Source organism: Lepidochelys olivacea (assembly GCF_965140295.1).
Source record: "Lepidochelys olivacea isolate rLepOli2 genome assembly, chromosome: 3".
Lineage (NCBI taxonomy): Eukaryota > Metazoa > Chordata > Testudines > Cheloniidae > Lepidochelys > Lepidochelys olivacea.
Genome location: NC_140413.1, coordinates 67,822,520 through 67,846,501, shown reverse-complemented (window position 1 = coordinate 67,846,501; position 23,982 = coordinate 67,822,520). Strand labels below are relative to the sequence as shown.

At 42.8% G+C, this 23,982-nt stretch overlaps 1 protein-coding gene across 1 annotated transcript; it reads left to right on the top strand.

The window, feature by feature from the left end:
- The first annotated feature begins 3,502 nt into the window (after positions 1-3,502).
- On the top strand, positions 3,503-21,880 carry GJB7 (gap junction protein beta 7). The gene is made up of 2 exons (XM_084625048.1): positions 3,503-3,613; positions 20,973-21,880. The coding sequence occupies exon 2, from the start codon at positions 21,000-21,002 to the stop codon at positions 21,804-21,806; it is 807 nt and encodes a 268-aa protein (XP_084481174.1). The 5' UTR covers positions 3,503-3,613; positions 20,973-20,999; the 3' UTR covers positions 21,807-21,880.
- Positions 21,881-23,982: the final 2,102 nt, after the last annotated feature.

The following is a 23,982-nucleotide window of genomic DNA, read 5'->3' as shown; positions in this document are numbered from 1 at the left end:
AGTTTCACTTTCATGGCACCTGTTTGGTTTGTGATGTTCAATAATGGAATTGGCAACAGGATGCTACCAAAACAAAAAAATGTCCCTGTGGAGTGGAAAATCAGGTTTCTATTGAAAAGAGAGGAGAGAAAGATTCGCACTGCTGACTTCTCATTATTGTTCCCCAAGCCACAAGTAAAACTAGTCCTGTATCCAGGTGTCTCAAGAACAACCCCTTACTACAGTATCCATAACAGAAGCTAGTGATGGAGACCCCCTGTTCTGTGGAGTTTGCAGAGATTACAAATTCCACAGGACTTGATAGAGACACTGGAGCCAAGTCACTCTTGGGCCCTGTGCAGTTTATACACTCTGTAAGCTTGGTAGTCCGTGTGGGTATCTAAATGGACAGACATTCTAGACAAAGTGGGAGAGACCTACAGGAAAGGACTATCATTCAGTAATTAATTTATTTATTCAAGCAGACAGGGTTGGTGACAACATTTACAAAGAGACAGTTTAGTATTTGTGCATGAGATGAGATGGAGATGTAAAGATGGGTGTTCTGCACAGCTAAGGCACCAGGACCATCTTATCTCTATCCTATGGTGTCACCACGCAACAACCATACAATTGTGATTAATGCAAAATGGTTTTGGTAGTAGATTCCATTGATTTTTAAAAGGCAAATTCATGATTTTTCATTTTTATTTTCCTCTTGTTGCCATTACATAGTCTTATGTTCTTGATATGTTTGGATTTCTTTTAAGGTTAGCCTCAACTCTGAATTTCCTGGGTTAGCAATGCTTGTTTTGGGGATAATCACAATATCCCTGTAATATTTTCACCTTTAAATTATTGATAAGTGCTCAACTTTGTCTTAAGTTTAATATAGTTTTTATTCTGGGAATTATATATATATATATATATATATGTGTGTGTGTGTGTGTGTGTCCAGCAGTTATATACATAGTGTATCAGTACGTTCTACTGTTAAGAAACCTTAACCCGGGAATAAATTCAGGCTGTCAATTTATTCTCTGTTATTTACCAGCACAATCAAATCCTATAGAAAATCTGCCTAAAAATCAAAATAAGTTTAGGAAATATAGGAAGATTGAGACTCTAACACATGGTAAGATATGTTAGAATAGGCTATGTATGTTTGCTACATTGCTCATTCATTAGAAATCATTTCAACACATAGTTGGCCATAAGAATCTCATTAAAATAATCAATTTAGTACAGTAACCAAAGTACATTCAAATAGATAGCTGAAACAACAGGAGCCACTGCCCAAAACATAAGGGCTAGAATAGGAGTTAAACTATGCAGTCTGAAGGATATTCTCTGGGGTCTAAATGCAAACGCAAGAGGCTGGATATTGTTTCACACAGCTGTGTGTGTATGAGAGAAAAAATAGAAACAGCACAGAAGCACACAGAGAAAGCAGCAAGGAAGCCCCCATGACAACCAGAGAAGTACCTGTAGTGTGGTCCTAAGAGAAAGAGAGAGCACTTTTGGGCAGAATGCTGGCTGGAAAGACGCTTGGAACTGTGAGCAAAGAAAGTCTTTTGCTGTTTGATTCTTACTGTGTTCAGGGAAACAGAATTTTGTGTACGTTCTTTGTAAATAAACAGGATTGCATCAAAGAAATAATTTACTATCATAATTTTCTCCTTCTAATGGAACCAACTTGCAAGACCGCAAGTATTGGCTAACTGCTTGGGTCAAAAGAGGTAACAACAATAATCATGACATAGAATAAAGATGAACAACAGCATCAATTGCAGCTGATATGGGGCAGTATAAACGTATTCTATGAGTGCGGGTGTACTGCATGCTATGTTCTCCGCAGCGGGGGTCCAGGCTGGGGCAGATGGGAGGGAGGTAGGGCGATGATATAAGGCACAAAGTTGGGTGTGTACAGAGGACCAGGGAAGCACAAAGATGGTCAGGGAAAGACAGAATCTTTTATCAACATTAAAAGCTGTAAGGGTAAACTATTCAAAAGCATCTAAATGACTCAGGAGCCTAAGTCTCATTGAAAGTCATTGGTACTTATGTTCCTACATTATTTAGGGGCTTCTCTGAAAAAATTATCCTAAATGCTCAATGTGTCCTAGGTATAAAACATGACATGGTTAAAGTATTCCATGTGGATAAAAGGTTCCCCTTCTCCCCTCCACTGTTCAGTATTTCTTTATCCCACCCAGATGTAACTCACACCTGCTCCTCTGGCCTTGTTAAGGTCTGCAAGAGGGGATCCCAGCTTTGATGGGTCTTGCAGTGCTCTCTTCCTGGCAGGGCCGGCTCCAGGCACCAGCTTTCCAAGCAGGTGCTTGGGACGGCATTCAGAATGGGGCGACAGTCCGTGTCCCACGGTGACAATTCGGCGGCAGCTCCTCTGCTCTTCCCGCTGTGGCAGCTCTTCCAGGCATGGCGGCAATTCGGTGGTGACTGCTTGGGGCAGCAAAATTGGTAGAGCCGCCCCTGCTTCCTAGGGGTTGTATAGTCCAACCCAATTTAAAGTTTTGGAGTGCATGGTGGGGTGAGGAGTGGAGAACACAGCCCAATTCACAAACAAAAAGCTTTGTTTAAAAAGTGTTCAGATTGAAAGTGTGTTTCGGTGAAAGCCAGTCCTTGTTATACCAATCTTTGCACACATCTTTGCAAATTTCAGGAGACAGTTAATGGTGGGTGGACAGTGTAAATCAGGTGGGATTACAATAAGTGATAAAATATCTGGAAAAAGGGAACAGACTGGATCCCTTAACTATTTCTTTCTAGAATTTTTATACATAGAATCATAGAATATCAGGGTTGGAAGGGACCTCAGGAGGTCATCTAGTCCAACCCCCTGCTCAAAGCAGGACCAATCCCCAACTAAATCATCCCAGCCAGGGCTTTGTCAAGCCTGATCTTAAAAATATCTGAGGAAGGAGATTCCACCACCTCCCTAGGTAACACATTGCAGTGTTTCACCACCCTCCTAGTGAAAAAGTTTTTCCTAATATCCAACCTAAACCTCCCCCACTGCAACTTGAGACCATTACTCCTTGTTCTGTCATCAGCTACCACTGAGAACAGTCCACATAAGTTCTAATTCTTTGTAAACAAGGTTTGATATTGTTTTGGGGTGCCAGCTGGACTTTACTGAAACACTTTGTGAGTCAGAAGACTAAATGTCCTCCATAGACCCTCCGTGATCAGCAGTCAGCTTGAGAATCATTTCCCTCTGCCATAGCATGTCAAATGCTCGTTCACTGTTGAGGCTCTACCCGTGATAGTATAAGAAAAGAAGCAAAGAACTGCTGCTCTTCATTAGAGTTAATATTTGTGGATGGGTAAAAGAGAAAAATTACATGGGCAGCATTAAATAAATGTTTCTTGTCTCAAGTTACTCATTGTACATCTTCCTGGCAGCACTAGACACACTGTAATACTCATTTGAATAATATGCCAGAACAAGTGATCAGGTTACACCTGTTTAGATTATGCTACCTAGGAAACAACTGGACTCCATTTTCACAGCTTTAAAGCAGTTACTCCCTTTCTGGGACATGAGTAATTAATTGTTAATGGTACTAGAAAACTGCTGGTTCAATTTTAATCATCACCTGTTGCTGTTCAGGTAAGTAAGATTTTCTTGTTCTGATAAAATGTGTCTTTATTCAATAAGAAACAGGTTAGGGGGAGGTTGTGTGTGTGTGTATCAACAATCAGGATAATAGGTTTAAGAAAGTGTTCTTCCAGAAAGTGTCAAATGTATATGCAATTCTAATTAAGTGTAAGCCTTGTAAAATGGCAGTAAGTTTTCCCGTGCACTGTTGATCTAACTTTTAAACAATTTAATTGTTACAAACTGGAAAGTAGCCATCTATGACCCACAGTCCGTATGTTTTAATTTAATTTTTTTTCAGTAAGTTCCAAAGTTGAAATCCCTTGCCTTGTGATTGTAATACTTTTGTCCTCTGACCACCCTTACAGGAATGACTCAAGCCATGTAACAACACTTGTTAATTCCTGGGATCATTGCTGTGGATACCATAGAAGTAGCTTTTCTTTGTAATATGAGAGCGTGAGGTAGACTGGTTATGGATTTTTCTCTGTGCTTACGAGAACTGCAATATTTATTGTGCAGATATGGAGCAGACACAACTACTTTGGCATTTTATGTCATCCTGGACATTTCAAGTATCATTTTTACTTGATTACCTAATTTACTAAGATTCACAGAAAAGGCGATGGCTGATAGTAACTGTTTCCCCCAGAATCAGTCCTATGAAGTGGAAAATAATTAAAAACACCATACTCTGGCAGAACATCATACTTGATAACTGCTGAGTTGTTAAATGATGCTTTTAATTTCTCAAATGCAAATATAAAATGTTAGTGAGATGAAGCAATGCAACTACAAGCTATAAAAAAAGAGCTCATCAGAGTTAAGCGTCTGACAAACACCGAGGAGGTAGTTTGTGGATGATATTCTCCCCTACATGCAAACTATTTTGATCTTTCCACACATTCTCTGGGGGTGGGTGGGGAAGGAGGGCAGGTGTATTGATTTAAAGAAGAAATTGTCAGCTGATCTTAAAAATGTGCCTTATTTAGATCTGAATCAGGCTGTTGAGTAACATGTCTAGATTCTAGTATGGTACTCATCACCATCATGGCTGAGTGCCTCAATATTTAGCAGCACAAGGCTGGGCTGTTGAGGAGTGGAGGTAGATGATTAGTTTAATTTTCCTGATGAAAGTTTTCAAGAATTTGGGCAACACTGTATCAATGAATTGACCCTCACGCTCCCCCAAAGAGGTAGAGAAAAAATATTTATCCCACTTTGGAGATGAGGAACTAAGGCATAGAGGGATTAAGTGACTAGCCCCAGTCACCCAGGGAGTCTGTAGCAGAGCAGAGAATTATACCCAAATGGTTTATTATCATTATTAATTATTTTATTAAAGTAGCTCCTTGATGTCCCAACCTAGAACAGGATCCCATTGTGGCAGGGAGTGTACACAAGCAAACTAACTAAGAAAGTTCCTGCCCTGATGAGCTCACACTCTAAATAGACAAGACAGAGTGGAAAAAGGAAGTATTACCCCTATTTTAAAGACAAAGAACAGAGGCCCTGAGAGATTATTTGATTTCCCCAGGGTTACACCGGAAGCCAATAGCAGAGCAAAGAATAAAACCAAAACTCTACTGAGTTCCAGTCCAGGGCCACAACCAAATGACCAGCCTTCCTCCATTTACTTCTGTCCACTACCATTCCTGTACATATTTAGCAAGTACATATCCAGGCTAGTGTTTTTACACATTATACATACACATTTTAACCACTATTATACTGGCATGGGAAGTATGGAAATTCTGCTTAAAATATTACTTATTATGGCACCCAAAAGAGTGCTAGGTGCCTCCTCCTGAGAGATAAAAGGACATGAGTTATGCTCTGATGAGCTTACAAGCTAATGCTAGACCTGATGTAATGAGAGGTTAATATTAAGAAGGCAGAATAATAACTCAGCATGCTACAGTGGCTCAGATACTGGACTGGGATACAGAGACTGTGTTCTCGTCCTAACTCTACCATTGATCTACTGCATGACCTTTGGTAAATCACATTGCCTCTGTTTTCCCTCCTACCTTTTGTCTGTCTGTTTAGACTGTAAACTCTTCAGAGCAGGGACTTTGTCTCTTACTCTGTGTTTGTGACATGTCTACAACAATGGGGGTCCCTCTTTCAATGGCACTGCTAGACACTGCCATATTATAAATAATAATCAACTAGGGCTAGTACGCAGTTTAGTGAAGGTAGGTTTGTTTGTTAATGGAATATAAGAAGTAAATAGCTTAGCTGGCTAGTTTCTTGTAGGCTTCAAAAAAACAATGAGTATTGAAATTTACATTTTTATTTCAGTTTGACTCATTTTAGGACAGACAAGGGGGTATCTGAACAATGAAAGACCCTAGACACAAATAATTTCCCAGTGTTAAATTATTACACTTGGCATTTCCATAGCACCTTTCACCCAAGCATCTGAAATCAATTTTCAAAGTTGGTATTATCACCCCCATTTTACTAGTAAAGAAACTAAGGCACTGAGGGTTGTGGCTTGATTTTCAAAAGTGATGAGCACCTGCACCTCCCATTGACTTCAATGGGATTTGTGCGTGCTTAGCACCTCTGAAAGTCAATCCATAAGTGACTTGATCAGGGTGACTCTGAATAGAATCAGGTCTGGCATCTTGTAACTTGCTCTATTCACTAGACTACACTGTCCCCACATGGAAGTTGATGTCTCAACTTATTTTCCACCTTTTGTTTTCCTGTGCCCTCCTCATTGACTCTCAGCACCCACCCCATTCCCTTAGCATCTTTCCCAATGGTTTCCATCACCTTCCCTCCTCTGTCATTAAGCCACCCATAAAGAAAGACTATGTCTTATAGTGAACAGAATTGATATTTTAAATCAACAGTGGTTACACAGAAAAAAATGTCACCATTGCACAGCTTGCTAGGCCAGTTCCAAGCCTGTACACACAACTTGTGGGCCTCACCCTCACTTCCCAGGCTGACAATCTGCCCTCTCTGCTCCACCTCTGCATTCCACTGTTTTTATTGTACAGCAACACAATACTCCCCACTCTTTCTCTGTGTGCTCCCCTGGTGACTCCCAGTGTCCTTCCCTCACCAGTATCTCCTGAAAGTATCCCCATTTCTCCCCCCTCCCCCCCAAATTCCTGATGGATTAGCTCCATTTGCCATTGGCTCATTTCCCCCTCACATTTTCCTAATTCCCCATTCTCCTCTGTACAAAAGTACTTTTTCTACTGCTAACATAGTTAGCAAAGATGGTCAAAATCTGGGGGAAATTATTAATCAAATAATAAGCTATTCATTGGATGCATTATTCAATGCATATTATTCAAGCTGCTGTAGACCTGACTGAATTATACAATTGTTCAGTGAATAATTCATTCAACCATAGCATTATTCAAATACATTTTTCAATAAATGATATTCAGCCAGCTTAGCAATTAATGGTGCAGCTTTCCATAGCTTTTTGTTCAGCCTGTCTTTTCTAGAGTATTTTGAACAAGAAACTCTTTCCTTTTCAGCCCCCTCTCCTCTGCTGATTTGAACTCTCTGTAATGACTCCCTTTTCATTTCTGATAGAGATGATATCTTTCCTTCATCCCTTCCACTCTGGAGGCTCCATCTTTGGCCCTCTTCTTGTTCTCTTTTCCTGACGCCCTTTGTGACTTCTCATTGCTAGCTTCGGTGCTGGACATCACCTCGATACAGATGATACCAATCTTACATGTCCCTCAACTTACTCTCTGATCCCTCTGCTTCCTCATTCAACTGTCTTTCTTCCTTCTGCTCATTTAATGCTGCACCAATCATTCTACTCTTGGATGCTCTAGAGAGTGAAATCGTCCTTCCGGGTATAAATCCATTTTAGACTTTCCCTTTGCTTAATGCAGAATATAATTTTGCTAAGACTAGAAGTCATCTCTAACTTGCTCTGCTCATTTATCTCCCCTCTTCTGGAACATTGCCAAAACTCCCCCTTATTGTGATCTCCCTCTTGTCACAATCACACCCCAACTTGACTATTTCAGTTCCTCTTCTATGGTCTTTCTGAATCCCTAGACTGTTCTGGATTTGACTCCTCACACAATGGCTTCATCTTCTCTAGTTGCAGGTCCATCTGTTCACCATGCTTGGCCTTCCCAACCCCTCTCCCTATAGCTGCTTGTCATTCTCACATGTACTGCTCCATCAGGAAGTCTACTGTCTCCCTCTCATCTACTGAATCTCTGTCTGTCTCATCTACTGAATCTCAAAGTCTAAGCCTTTGAAGAATGAATGGCATTGTACAGTATCAACCTGAGCAACAGTTAAAAGCTACATTGCCATATAGCAGCAATCGTGCATAAAAGAAACATGTTTTTTCCTTTTAAGGACACATTTCCGTCTCCTTTGGGCAGAAATGTTGCCTGTCACCCCAAGAAATGCCACAAAACAAGCTCTGTCACTCTATAGACCTGCTCAGCTGAAGTTTGTCCCATGGACACTCAGCCAGTGTCACAGGGAAGACTACAGATGTAAAAACACTGACATTTTGTTGCCTAGAGCTTGTTGATTGGGAATTAATGGCTCCAGAAAGTATAGCTGTGTGTTCCACAGTCACTTTATTTAAAAGTCTCATTTCAGCCAAAGGAGCATTTAATCAAGTAACTATGTAAGTAAGTCTTCATTAACTAAAACCCTTTTCAGTATCTATTCTATATCAGCGCTACATGATTTAAACTCTTCCTCCTCTTTGCTCTTTCAGTAGATTGGGGCCTATACATTGCCTAAGGGGTGTCTGAGAGTTCCCTCCAAGCTCTTATCCCCACTTCTCCCTGGACAGGTCTTTCCATTGTGCTTTTCTTCAGCCTGTTCTCAGTGTAGGATTGGTGGGGCAGGGTGTAAGAAACATTTTTTCTAGTCCCAGTTTGTATGTAGGCACTCCCTGATATGGAAACACTGGCAGAGATTTTCGAAAGCAAGGGCCTAAAGATAGATTCCTAAATCCATAAGTGGCCTGATTTTCAAAAGTGCTGATTCCCCAGCTACTCCCACCTCCAGCAAAGAGCTGCAGCATAGATATTCATAGGACAAGAAATGTAGGCTTTCTTTACTCTGTTCCAATACACCTCCTAAAATTCCTGCACTGCCTTTGGGAGGATTCCTTAAGTTACTTTGTAGGAATGATGACTTGACCTATGAGCCGTTTTCACAGCAGTTAATGCAGAACCTGGTTTTCTGAGGGTATGTCTACATTACAAAATTAGGTCTAATTGATAGAAGTTGATTTTTTAGAAAGCGATTTCATACAGTCGATTGTGTGTGTCCCCACTAAGCACAGTAAGTCGGCGGAGTGAGTCCACAGTACCGAGGCTAGCGTTAACTTTTGGAGCGTTGCACTGTGGGTAGCTATCCCACAGTTCCGGCAGTCTCCACCGCCCATTGGAATTCTGGGTTAAGCTCCCAATGCCTGTTGGGGCAAAAACATTGTTGCAGTTGGTTTTGGGTACATGTCGTCAGTCGCCGCACCCTCCGTGAAAGCAACGACAAGCAATTGTTTCACTCCTTTTTTCCGTGCGGGCGCCATACTGCTTTCAGCAGACGCTGCAGTAGGACTGCAAACCGTCATCATCAAATGGCCGCTTCAGCTGCCACTCTGCTCTATATGACCGTCGTCATCCATCGCTTCTGCTGCCACTCTGCTCTCCTGGTGGTCTTGCTGGGCTGCTTCTGCTGCAACTGTGCTCGGCTGCTCTTGTCTCATACCACGGCAAGCATGCAGCCTGCTCAGCTGTTGTGTCCTGGCAGCAGACGGTGCAGTAGGTCTGCAAAACTGGTCATCCAACCACCTCTTTCCCTGCAACTCTGCTCTCCTGCAGACGTCATACCACGGCAAGCATGGAGCCCGCTCAGATCACCGCGGCAGTTTTGAGCATTGTAAACACCCTGCACATTATCATGCAGTATATGCAGAACCAGAACCTGCAAAAGCAGGCGAGGAGTGATGGCAGCGTAGTGACGAGAGTGATGAGGACATGGACACAGACTTCTCTCAAAGCACTGGCCCTGGCAATTTGGCCATCCTGGTGGCAATGGGGCAGGCTCATGCCATGGAACGCCAATTCTGGGCCCAGGAAAGAAGCACAGAGTGTTGGGACCACATAGTGTTGAAGGTCTGGGATGAGTCTCAGTGGCTGTGAAACTTTCGCATGCGTAAGGGCACTTCCCTGGAACTTTGTGACTTGCTTTCCCCTGCCCTGAAGCGCAAGAATACCAAGATGAGAGCAGCCCTCACAGTTCACAAGTGAGTGGCAATAGCCCTCTGGAAGCTTGCAATGCCAGACAGCTACCGGTCAGTCGGGAATCAATTTGGAGTGGACAAATCTACTGTGGGGGCTGCTGTGATCCAAGTAGCCAACGCAATCACTGAGCTGCTGCTATCAAAGGTAATGACTCGGGAAATGTGCAGGTAATAGTGGCTGGCTTTGCTGCAATGGGATTCCCTAACTGTGGTGGGGCAATAGTCGGAACCCATATCCCTATCTTGGCACCGGATCACCAAGGCGGCCAGTACATAAACCGAAAGAGGTACTTTTCAATGGTGCTGCAAGCACTGGTGGATCACAAGGGATGTTTCACCAACATCAGCGTGGGATGGCTGGGAAAGGTTCATATCACTCACATCTTCAGGAACTCTGGCCTGTATGAACAGCTGCAGCAAGGGATTTACTTTCCAGACCAGAAAATAACCGCTGGGGATGTTGAAATGCCTATAGTTATCCTTGGGGACCCAGCCTACCCCTTAATGCTATGGCTCATGAAGCCATACACAGGCACCCTGGAAAAGTAGTTAGGAGCTGTTCAACTATAGGCTGAGCAAGTGCAGAATGGTGGTAGAATGTGCATTTGGACGTTTAAAAGTGCACTGGTGCAGTTTACTGTCTCAGTTAGACCTCAGCGAAACCAATATTCCCATTGTTATTACTGCTTGCTGTGTGCTCCACAATATCTGTGAGAGTAAGGGGGAGACGTTTATGGTGGGGTGGGAAGTTGAGGCAAATTGCCTGGCCACTGATTACGTGCAGCCAGACACCAGGGTGGTTAGAAGAGCACAGCAGGGTGCGCTGCACATCAGAGAAGTTTTGAAAAACCAGTTTCATGGCTGATCAGGCTACGGTGTGACACTTCTGTTTGTTTCTCCTTGATGAAAACCCGCCCCCTTGGTTCACTCTACTTCACTGTAAGCCAGCTCCCCTCCCCCTTCGATCACCGCTTGCAGAGGCAATAAAGTCATTGTTGTTTCAAATTCATGCATTCTTTATTAATTTGTCACACAAATAGGGGGATAACTGCCAAGGTAGCTCAGGAGGGGTGGGGGCAGAGGGAAGCACCGGGTCGGATGGGAGAGGAGGGAAGGACAAGGCCACACTGCACTTCAAAATTTATTGAATGCCAGCCTTCTGTTGCTTGGGCAGTCCTCTGGGGTGGAGTGGTTGGGTGCCCAGAGCCTCCCCACCAGTGTTCTTGGGCATCTGGGTGAGGAGGCTATGGAACTTGGGGAGGAGGGCGGTTTGTTACCCGGGGGCTGCAGTGGTAGTCTGTGGCTTTCCTGCACCTCAACTATATGCCAGAGCATATCAGTTTGATCCTCCAGTAGCCTCAGCATTGCATCCTGCCTCCTTTCATCATGCTGCCGCCACTTTTCCTTTTGATCCTGCCTACTCTCCTGTTGCTCCTGCTACTTGTGCTCACGTTCATTTTGTGCTTTTCTGGACTCTGCCATTATCTGCTTCCACGCATTTTGCTGGGCTCTTTCAGTTTGGGTGGACTGCATGAGCTCAGAGAACGTTTCATCGTGAGCATGTTTTTTTCGCCTTCTTATCTGCACTAGCCTCTGGGATGGATATGCTAGTCGCAGAATTGAAACATTTGCAGCTGCAGGAGGAAAAAAGGGAGATTAAAATCGAAAAAGACACATTGGCCATTTAAAAGGAGGGGCTGATGTTTTTGGGTTAACGTGCAGCACAAACCCAACTAAATCCCCCCACACCCAATTCTCTGGGATGATTGCTTCACCCTCCCCCCACCGTGTGGCTAACAGCGGGGATGATTTCTTTTCAGCCACAGGCAATCAGCCCAGCAGGAATGGCCACCCCTGAATGTCCTCTTCATTAAATTCCCCTATTTCAACCAGGTGACCATGAATGACATCACTCTCCTGAGGATAACACAGAGAGATAAAGAATGGATGTTGCTTGAATGCCAGCAAACACCAGGACCACATGCTGCCATGCTTGCTTATGCAATGATTCCAGACTACGTGCTACTGGCCTGCTGTGGTAAAGTGTCCTACCATGGAGGATGCAATAAGGCTGCCTTCCCCAGAAACCTTTAGCAAAGGCTTTGGGAGTACCTGCAGGACAGCTTCATGGAGATGTCCCTGGAGGATTTCCACTCCATCCCCAGACATGTTAACAGACTTTTCCAGTAGCTGTACTGGCCATGAATGCACCCCAAGTCTTCAGGGCAAATTAACCATTAAACATGCTTGCTTTTAAACCGTGTATTATATTTACAAAGGTACACAGACCAGAGGTGCCATCTCCGCCTTCAAGGTCTGGGAGCCCAGGTTGGGAGGGTATTGGGTCCAGGGTGATAAACAGTTCCTGGCTGTTGGGGAGAATGGTTTCTCCACTTCCCTGGTGTGCACCATCTTCAACCTCCCCCTCCTCCTCATCTTCCTCATCCCCAAAATCCTCATCCCTATTGCGTGAGACTCCTTTGCAGGAGTCCACGTACAGGTGTGGGGTAGTTGTAGGGGCACCCCCTAGAATTGCATGCAGCTCATCATAGAAGCGGCATGTCTGGGGCTCTGACCCCGAGCGGGCATTTGCCTCTTGGGTTTTTTGGTAGGCTTGCCTGAGCTCCTTAAGTTTCATGCAGCACTGCTGTGGGTCTCTGTTATAGCCTCTGTCCTTCATGCCCTTAGAGATTTTTTTCAAATATTCTGGCATTTCGTCTTTTGGCATCGAGTTCTGATAGCACAGATTCGTCTCCCGATACAGCGATCAGATCCCGTACCTCCTGTTCAGTCCATGCTGGAGCTCTTTTGCAATTCTGGGACTCCATGGTCACCTCTGCTGATGAGATCTGCACAGTCACCTGTGCTGATCAGCTTGCCATGCTGGGCAAACAGGAAATGAAATTCAAAAGTTCACGGGGCTTTTCCTGTCTACCTGGCCAGTACATCCGAGTTGAGAATGCTGTCCAGAGCGGTCACAATGGAGCACTGTGGGATAGCTCCCGGAGGCCAATACCGTTGAATTGCGTCCACACTAACCCAAATTTGACTGGGCGATGTCGATTTCAGTGCTAAGCCCCTGTCGGGGAGGGGTACAGAAATCTATTTTAAGAGCCCATTAAGTAGACAAAAATGGCCTCGTCGTGTGGATGGGTGCAGGGTTAAATTGATCTAATGCTGCTAAATTCGACCTAAACTTGTAGTGTAGACCAGGGCTGAGACTGAGAGTAATTTACCTCATGTTATAAAAGGAAAACCTACTTGGCACATCTCTAATCTTCTTGTCTGTGTTTTATTAAGTGGGACCATATTTATTTTTTTGTTAGTCAGCTTGCTTCCCTTGTCAAACAGGATTACATTAATGTGAAGTAGGAATCTTTTAGTTCGGGCCCTCATCCCCCCACATGGGAGAGATACAGTGCAACACTTCGGTTGCAAACACTCTGCTATTCACACTCCCATAGTCCAAATGGAGGGGCAGGGTAGATATGCCCTAAGATATGCCCTAAGCAGTTTATGCTGAGCACACGCTTCTACATGTTGTCAGAGCCAGAATGAATCTAAGCAACTAAGACTCTGGACTGGAATTGAACAAACAATCCTACTGAAGATGCAGGGGACAAAGAAGACTCCAGCTCACTCTCCCACAGTTGTATTGACTCTACAGCTAACGAGTAAAAAGTAGGGAGAAAAATTAAAGGGACAGGGGACTGGAAACGCTGCAAGTCCCCCTCACATTGTTTCCCTGGAATCATTTCCTGTGAGGGCAGATTTGCTCCTCCTCTTGCAGAACAAGGGATTTTGGGCCTACCAGCAGATACTCCAAGATCCATGTAGAACATGAAGGCCTGGCCTAGCTAGATAGAGGCCCTGTGTCTGCCCTTGTTGTCTGTCCTATAGCCCCCTTCTAGCTTTGATGGGAATTGTACTGCCAGGGGCTCCCCTTCCAGCTGGTGATGCTGGACATGCACAAAAGAAGACATCTATAGCAAGAATGGTGGGGAAACACATAGGAAACATGGGCAGGTTTCTCTGATAAAGATTAGGGCATGTGTTAAACTATGAAATGACGTATACCCAGTATACAAGTGGAGGATTTAAAATGCAACATTGATCTACAGGTAAAAGAACATCCCAGCAAATGTCTATAATTTTGGGAAAATAATTCAGTCTAATATCGTGGGATAGTTGGCTTCTACACAGAAGTCTGAATGTTAAATGGAATTTGCTTAGACAGCATGTAGCAAGTATTTGCATAAACTGGAGTGTGCTATCACACACTGCCCAGGTTTTGGCGTACAGCTAAACATTTACATGCTTCTTATGGCTTCCTCTGGAATCAGCCGCAAGATTATGTGTATGGAGACCGGTACAAAGAAAGCGTTACACCATTTAGCGAGAGAAGAAATCATTTTTATCGAAGAACAATGAAAACAAATACCCAGTTACGTCTCGCTGAGATAATGTCCAGAAGGTTAACGTCAGAGAAGAAGTCTGGTGCTGCTCCTTTGATTGTGTACTTAATAATAAAAATAACTATGGTTGGCACTTATATAAATCAGGTCAAACCAAATCTCACAGCACTACTTAGTTCTGAGTATTTTACCAACCCATGGCAAGCTTTAGAGTGGATAAAAAGACGTATTTTAAGGTTGATTTGTATTGTTATTGGAAGTGCAATGTTAGTTGTTACTGGGAATATCCATGGCTAGCAGAAAAAGTGTCATATGCAATTTCACCTCTTTCTGTAATAGGCTTCCACAATTTTGGGCAACCTGTTCCTGAACACTTGAACTTGGGGACAACCTCACTCCACATGCTTGAAATCTCACACGATCTCATCCTCTGATTACATTCATATTAACTTATGTTAGTGTCTTAATAGCACTTAGTAAAACTGTAAAATTCATCAGAAAACACCATTACATTGTAATCCTTCTGTTAGAATGTTTACATCTGACAAAGGGAATTATATCTAAAATGTGTAGGCTGCTTTAGAAAATATTTACTTGGACACACGGGGAGATATAGTTTTACAGTTATAGTGACTTAGTTGCATGTTAGACAATAGCAGTTATTGTTTTACTGTTTGTTTTAATTATTTCAGACATGTTCGTAATTATAATTTTTTTATATTTGGACACTTTAATTTATCTGGGCTAAGTATGCTAACAGACTATTCATTTGTATACAATATGCTCATTTAAATATTAATATATACAAGATCCATAAATTCAAACTCCATTTGTAATATATATATCCTACCCCATTCTCCCCAGAAGAGGAAGTTAAAAAATCCTGCCCTGTCACACCGCATGCTAACTGTGATGAAGCAGAGAAACTGGCCACCAGCACAGCAGGGTTAAAGCAAGACCCAGCCTGTTATACCAACAGTCAATGCCAGGTCTGTAGAGGGGAGAAAAAAAGGGGTCCCGGCTTAGTTTGGGGCTGATTGTTGAAGAGGCAGGAGCTAGCTACCTCCTGCCTGAGGGGAAGGGTCACTAGCCTGCCAGCTAAGGGAGCCACCTGGGAGTAAGCACTGTCTCTCCAGGAAAGGGAGACTGAGAAGGGGACCTAGGAGTCTCCAGCATCTGAGGTAACTGAGTGAGCGAACCCCATAGACATTGGGGGGCTTGCCTTCACCCAGCTTGCAGCTGCCCCGCCCAAAGAAGTTTGGGACTGAGGTAAGGCACAATCCACAACACAAGAGAGGTCCCTACAGGAAGCAAGCCGCCTAGCAAATTAGACTAGAGGGTCCATGCTCCATACTAAACAGACTGGTCGGAAGTAACTCAGTGCAGTGGATTTAGAGTCTCTTCTGGGAGGGCCTCCCCTGTTTAGGGGCTGAAGTACACAGGTCCTGGGCTGCGACCTAGTGGAGAGGGAGGGCCCAGGTCCCCCTAGCCCCGCTGGACTTAAAAACTGAGGCTCCTCAACCAAGCATGGGGCTGAGAGCCATGCGCTGTAACCACTAGGCAGTCCAGCTCTTCAATCCACCTGTTACAGATTGGTGAAGAATGCGTGTAGATGCCCTAGTCCCGGCATAAGGGAATTGAAGAAAAAAAGAGAAAGAAAGAAACCCTCAAGCAACCCGCACTCTTGCTAAATAGAAATGGAATAGCTACTAAAACCGATGGCCAAACAAAACACCCACCATCATAAGCAGCAACAACTGCTTCTGCAAATGGCCAATGAGCAGCAGCAGTTGATCCATGCGCTAGTGGCCCAGCAGCAACAACAGCAGCAAGAGTTCGTCCAGCAGGTGGTCATGATATTATGGCCACCCGCTCCCACAGAGCCAGCAAACCCTGCCCTAGCTGCAACTGCCACCCATGAACAGCACGTGTAAGAGGCTTACGGGGGCTAAGTCTCCCCAGAAAAGGCTGGCCATGCAGAAGGGCAAATGCTGCAGTTGTGGCATGGGTCACCTTCCTTTGGAGGCGTGCTGGGTCACCTTTGGGGTCCTGGAAGTGAAGCTCCCTAGAAGCGAGGGAGCCACTGGCACCTGGACCGAGGTTCCGCCTTTGCTCTGCCTCGTTCCCTGAGACCCCCACTCACTCCTCTCTGCTGCGGAGGGAAGCGCGTGGTGGGTGGGCAGGCGTGCCCTTAGAGGAAGAGGTGTGGGGAAGGAGTGAGCGGCAGGTCGGCAGGCCTTGGGGGAAGAGACAGGGAGGAGGAGTGAGAGGCAAGTGGGCAGGGGGCACCTTGGGGGAAGAGGCAGAGTGGGGGAAGGGCCTTGGAGAGGTGGGGCCACAGCCCGGGCACCAATGGACCCCTCCATTTTTAGGGAGCTTCCAGCACTCGCGTGTAAGCCTCCCCAAACAGAAGACTCACGCACCACCCATGCTGCCACCCCATCAGACTTACAAAACAAGATGTGGCCCAGTGATGATCCTGAGGCCTTCCTTGAAACTTTAAGCAGGTGGCTGCAGTAGACCTCTGGCCCCAAGCCCAATACATTGTGGTACTGACACCATACTTAATCGGAGTAATAGGGGAGATCCCCAATCCCGGTGAGGGGACATCCCATGCATCTGAGCCAACCTAGCAAGACAAGGCCCCATCGAAGCATAATGAAGAGCCCCCCCTGCATTACCTGAGTCAGAGATTCTGAATCAGTTCTCCAACTTTGTAGAGGAACATATGCTGAACTGAGCATACACCCAGGTGGTGGTAGTAAATAGGGAGACCTCTATCATATCTCCGCTTAGTCGTCTCTTTTCCAAGCTGAAAATCCCAATCTTATTAAGCTCTCCTCATACGGAAGCCGTTCCATACCCCTAATAATTTTTGTTGCCGTTTTTTCAACCTTTTCCAACTCCAATATATCTTTTTTGAGAAGGGGCGACCAGATCTGCATGCAGTATTCAAGATGTGGCATACAGTAGATTTACATAGAGGCAATATAATATCTTCTATCTTATTAGCTATCCCTTTCCTAATGATTCCCAACATTCTGTTAGTTTTTTTGACCATCACTGCACAATAAGTGAATGTTTTCAGAGAACTATCCACAATGACTCCAAGATCTTTCTTGAGTGGTAACAGCTAATTTAAACCATCATTTTATATGTATAGCTGGGATTATGTTTTCTAACGTGTATTACTTTGCATTTATCAACATTGAATTTCATCTGCCATTTTGTTGCTTAGTCACCCAGTTTTGTGAGATCCTTTTCTAGCTCTTCACAGTCTGCTTTGGACTTAACTGTCTTGAGTAGTCTTGTATCATCTGCAAATTTTGCCACCTCTTTTCCCAGATAATTTATGAATATGTTGAACAGTTATGGTCCCAGTATAGACCCCCTGGGGGACACCACTATTTACTTCTCTTCATTCTGAAAACTGACCATTTATTCCTACCCTTTGTTTCCTATCCTTTAACCAGTTACTGATCCATGAAAGGACCTTTCCTCTTACCCCATGACAGCTTACTTTGCTTAAGAGCCTTTGGTGAGGGATCTTGTCAAAGCCTTTCTGAAAATCTAAGTACTCTCTGTCCACTGGATCATCCTTGTCCACATGTTTGCCTACCCACTCAAAAGAACTCTAGTAGATTGGTGAGGCATGGTTTCCCTTTACAAAAACCATGTTAACTCTTCCCCAACAAATCATTTTCATCTATGTGTCTGATAATTCTGTTCTTTACTATAGTTTCAACCAGTTTGCCTGATACTGAAATTAGGCTTACCAGCTTGTAATTGCTGGGATTGCCTGTGGAGACCTTTTCAAAGATTGGCATCACATTAGCTATCCTCCAGTCATCTGGTACAGAAGCTGATTTAAATGGTAGGTTACAAACTACAGTTAGTAGTTCTGCAATTTCGACATTTGAGTTCCTTCAGAACTCTTGGGTGAAGACCATCTCGTCCAGGTGACTTATTACTGTTTAATTTATCAATTTGTTCCAAAACCTCCTCTAATGACACCTCAATCTGGGACAGTTCCTCAGATTTGTCACCTAAAAAGAATGGCTCAGGTTTGGAACTCTCCCTCACCTCTTCAGCCCTGAAGACTGATGCAAATAATTAATTTAGTTTCTCCGCAATTACCTTATCTTCCTTGACTGCTTCTTTAGCATCTCAATAGTTGTTTAGCAGGCTTCCTGCTTCTGATGTACTTAAAAATTTTGCTGTTACTTTTTGAGTCTTTGGCTAGCTGTTCTTCAAATTCTTTTTTGGCCTTCGTAATTATATTTTTACATTTCACTTGCCAGAGTTTATGCTCCTTTCCATTTCCCTTGCTAGGATTTAACTTCCACTTTTTAAAGGATGCCTTTTTGCCTCTCATTTCTTCTTTTACTTTGTTGTTTAGCCACAGTGGCACTTCTTTGGTTCTTTTACTATGTTTCTTAATTTGGGGTATACATTTAAATGGAGCCTCTATTGTGGTGTCTTTAAAAAGTTTCCATGCAGCTTGCACGGATTTCACCTTTGACACTGTACCTTTTAATTTCTGTTTAATTAACTTCCTCATTTTTGAGTAGTTTCCCTTTCTGAAGTTTAAATTCTACCATAGTGGCCTGCTTTGGTGTCCCCCTCCCCCACCCGGGATATTAAATTTTATGTTATGATCACTATTACCACACGGTTCAGCTATATTCACCTCATGGCCCAGATCTTCTGCTCCACTTAGGACTAAATCAAGAATTGCCTCTCCTCTTGTGTGTTCCAGGATTAGCTGCTCCAAGAAGCTGTCATTTAAGGTGTCAAGAAACTTTATCTCTGCATCATGTCCTGAGCCGACATGTACCCAGTCAGTATGGGGGTAGTTGAAAGCCCCCATTTTTATTTTTTTTTATTTTTATAGCCTCTCTAATCTCCCTGAGCATTTCACAGTCACAATCACCATCCTGGGCTGGTGGCTGGTAGTATATCCCTAGTGCTAGATTCTTATTATTCAAGCATGGACTTACTATCCTTAGAGATTCTATGATATGGTTTGGTTCATTTCAGATTTTTACTTCATTTGACTCTGTGCTTTCTTTCACATATAGTGCCACTCCCCCAACCCCAAGTACTTTGGAACAATTTACCAAGGGTTGTGCTGGATTCTCTGTCACTGAACATTTTAAAATCCAGAGTGGATGTTTTTCTAAAACATATGCCCCAGTTCATGTAGGAATTTAGGGAAGTCCTACGTGTTATATAGGAAATCAGACTAGATGATCACAGTGGTCCTGTTTGGCCTTATAATCTATTAACCTGTTAATTTTATGCAAATGATCCATAAAAAGCAGACAAATATAGTCCTTTTACAGCAGCTGAACTGCATGACAAATTTTGCACCCCTATAAAGCATAGGGGCTGGGGCTGAATGTAACAGAACATAAATTAAACACAAACGCAGAGAAGATGAATGTTGGCACTAAATCTACCATTTTTAAAGGACAAAAAGAAGCCTGGGGCTTGGAACATCTCTTATGTTGATGGTTTTATAGGCTTGCTTGCTTGCTTGACAATACATTTTGCCTACCAGATGCAACTTATTTTGGCTTTGCTTAAAGGGGTCACAAAGGCTGTTGGGTGACGTTATATGGATTTGCTGTTGGCAAATATTGACAGATGGGCCAGGTGACACTCCCTATGGTGAAACCTAATCCTTGTTTTACAGAGCAGTATTTCATTTCAATCATTCACATAGACATTAACCTTTGAGGAGGATTTCAGACACGTTTTCTTGCATACAAACGTGCTTAGCTAAGAGTAATGAAGGACAATGAAGTAACTCCCAATCCATATTAGCCTTTTACTGGAACAGTGAGAAGGAAGGAAAAAATGAAACCAAAACAAAAATAACCAAAACTTTTATAAATAGGATTTTCCATCCATTTATATTGGAGAGAGATTACAATGATCTTATCTTTAGCATGGTGCTTCAAATTGTGGAGCCAAATGCATCCACTACCTGGGATGTTCTTGGCCCATAATTTTTTCATATGCAATGGTCACCATCAAAATGTCTGCAACTGCTATTATTCAAGACACACCCAAGAGATCTGCTTTTCCTTCTATTAAGATTTGTTCTATTATTTATTGTTCTACTAACTGAGATCCGTTAGCAAAATTATTACTTTTTAATGATAGTCATTGCAGCTGCTTCTCTTAGAACAGATTCACCCCTGCAGCCTGAGTGGAGGATGCTATTATGGACACCATACTCCTTCCCCCCCACCCAATTTATATCATATGGTGAGCACATGGTAGCTTTAGCCTTGATTCCTGGGAGCTCATTGGGTCCTAAATAGTCAAACTATGCTTTCCTGGGACATTTTTATGATTTCTCTTAACGTTAATAAGAACAGTCCTGCTTTGTATTTATAGCATGTTTAGAGCAAGGCTGAACCTTGGTGTCTGATATGGTGCCCAACATGATTTGGTCCCGCCTACACTTGCTGTCAAACTGTTCTCAGTATTAGCAACCATAGGAGGTACCAAAGATCAGTTCTAAAATCTGCCATGTGAATCTAGGAACAGCACTTTGACCCTAATTATTTTAGGCTGGTTTACATACTAGTTATATTAATACGATTCAGCTTGGATGCATTTGTTTTCCCATCATCTGGATAAAGAACAAAAATCACTAACGTATGTTTGTTTGTTACAGCATTTTGTCCTTCCTTCAGAAAAAACCATGAGCTGGGGCTTCCTGCAAGACATCCTAAGTGGAGTGAATAAATATTCAACAGGAATTGGCAGGATCTGGTTGGCTATTGTGTTTATATTCCGCTTGCTTGTCTATGTTGTGGCAGCAGAAAATGTCTGGAAGAATGAACTGAAGGAATTCGAGTGCAACATCAGGCAACCGGGTTGTGAAAATGTCTGCTTCGACCACTTCTTCCCTATTTCCCAGATCAGGCTTTGGGCCTTGCAACTGATCATGGTCTCCACCCCTTCTCTTTTGGTTGTTCTCCATGTTGCCTATCGAGAGAGCAGGGAAAAGCGACACAAAAAGAAACTTTACAAGAGCCCAGGAAGCATGAATGGTGGACTGTTGTGCACTTATCTCATCAGCCTCATTTTCAAAACAGGATTTGAAATTGGTTTCCTAGTTTTGTTTTACAAGTTGTACGGTGGATTCAATATGCCACGCCTTGTGAAATGTGACATGAGGCCATGTCCTAATACAGTAGATTGCTATATCTCCAAGCCCACAGAGAAGAAAGTCTTCCTCTATTTTGTGGTGGTGACTTCGTGCTTGTGCATTGTATTAAATGTAAGTGAACTGAGCTATCTGATTTTCAAATACAGCATAAAATGTTGCCTTGAGATATATGACAAGAAAGTTCAGACCATGAAAAGTGAGTGCCAGAAGCTGAAATACGTTGAGCCCGATGGAATAGCAAGTACAACTCTGTTCCACAGCAATGCTTCACCAGTGCTCGTCCATATACCAGATAAACCTGAAAGTAACTTACCTACTGATTTGAGAGAAGGATAAAAATGATATTGCATGATGTTAAATAAACTGTCTGAATTATTCCTCTTACATGAGTTCAAAGAAATCCATGAGTGGATGAGGAAACTTTATTTTTATCTAGAAAATAGCATATTCTCTTTTTCTCTTAAAAAATTGTCAGATCCCTGCTATTGGGTTTTTGCCTTCCCATTCACCTGTATTACATATTATTCAGGTTTGTTCAGGCTAAATCAAGGCAATATAAAAGGTTGACATTTCCACGGAGACATAAATACTGAAGCTTCTGATAAGTCATCTTGAAAGGACAGTTGCTCAAACAATTGTGTTTTGCATATTTTATGTGGCTGCTTTTGGTTCAGTTTTTTTTCCTTTCTTTTGAAGAGGATCTTTATGTCTAGCTTAAAGACTCTATTCTAACCAGAGCCAGAGGAGTGAAAAGGGGATATAAAGCTGTATGGATTAGGTCACTCTGCCAATTCGAATCCAGGCCAGGACAACAGGAGTGACTGAAAAGGGTTGGCAACTTATGGCTGCTAACTGTCCTATACGACAGGTTTCAGAGTGGTAGCCATTAGTCTGTAGCAGCAAAAAAAAACAAAAACAAAAAACAAAAACGAGTACTTGTGGCACCTTAGAGACTAACACATGTCTTTGGGCATAAGCTTTTGTGGGCTAAAACCCATACATTGGATGCATGCAGTGGAAAATACAATAGAAAGACACACACCCACACCCACACAGAACATGAAAAAATATATATCTTCCTACTGTATTTCCCACCCGATGCATGCAGTGAAGTGGGTTTTAGCCCACGAAAGCTTATGCCCAAAGAAATTTGTTAGTCTCTAAGTGCCACAAGTACTCCTTGTTTTTTTTTGTCCTGTGTGAGTGATGGGCTGAGCCTAGGTCTGTTTAGATACTAATTGTACTATTTTACAACAACAACAACTAAACACACCTGCTGGCAGACTGATACCAAGGACTGACCTAGGTAGCTGTCTATTTTAGCTACTTAAACCGCACTTATTGCTGTAGTAATTGAGCACCTCACCATGTTTAATGCATTTATGATTTATAATGTATTTACACCCTGTGAGGGTATTATTGCCATTTTTATAGGCAGCAGAAACAGACATAGGGATACTAAATGGCTTACCCAAGATCACACAGGAGCCTGCAGCACAGTATTGATCCCAGGCTTCCCGTGTCCCAGACTATCTCCGTAACCACTGGACCTTCCTTCCTCTCTACAGCTCTAGAAATTGAATAACTGTCATCTATCAAAGTCCTGCTTCTCAGGTTTGGGTTGAGGCACACTAGCTGGGCACCAGGGGCGGTGGTGAGAGGGTTCTGATCTCTGTGACTGCCTGGAGTCCGGCCCCTTTTGCTAACAGTAAATTCAGTCCCATTAAGAACCTGATCCTTGTGTGGAATTCTCACAGACGCCAATGGACGTTCTGAGCCCAGAGAGCTTAGAGGACTGGGCCTCAATATTTTAAAAGGTATTTTAGTTTCAAGTGGAAGCAAAGTCAGGAAGAATGTTCATAAATGAAAACTCCAAGTTTTTTTTCAAAATTTCAGAATGTGCTTCAGAATTATGGTCTTTTAAAATTAAGATTATATAGTTAAACTAGCGGGGAGATTATTATTGCACGAAGCCTATTATTTTCCTGCTAACAGGTAGAAAGCAAGAGAAATTAGGACAGGAAGAAATTCATTCTCTATTGAAATCAATGGGAAAAGATGACAATCAGTTTTTCCAACTTTAATTTCTATGGTAAGCATTTATGGTTTTGCCTAGGTTCAACTGTTCCAATTTCTGATTTATTTCAATCGTCATTGAATTCAAGAGATTTAACACAGTATATATACACTTCACTGCAGTAAGATAACTACTCCTGATTTACTAAGCCTTCCTTGCTATAACAGATTAAAATGTAAATTATTCTAAGCAATATTCAACGGTAGATATCAAACTGCATGTTTTAAGAAGTGGATGCATGTGTCCATCCATCTGTCCAACCTGCTAGGGATTAGAACTGGTTGAAATTGTTTGAAAAATTTTCCCACTGAAAAATGTATTTGCGCTGAAAAAGAAATTTTCCATGGGAAAATGTGGATTTTAACAAAAGTTTCAGATGGAAAATTTATAGTAAAAATATTTGTTTTGAATTGGCTTTTGAAATAAACATTGATT

Bases quoted from the DNA above. Each gene is read 5' to 3' on its own strand.
- GJB7 (XM_084625048.1), top strand. From the start codon at position 21,000: ATGAGCTGGGGCTTCCTGCAAGACATCCTAAGTGGAGTGAATAAATAT.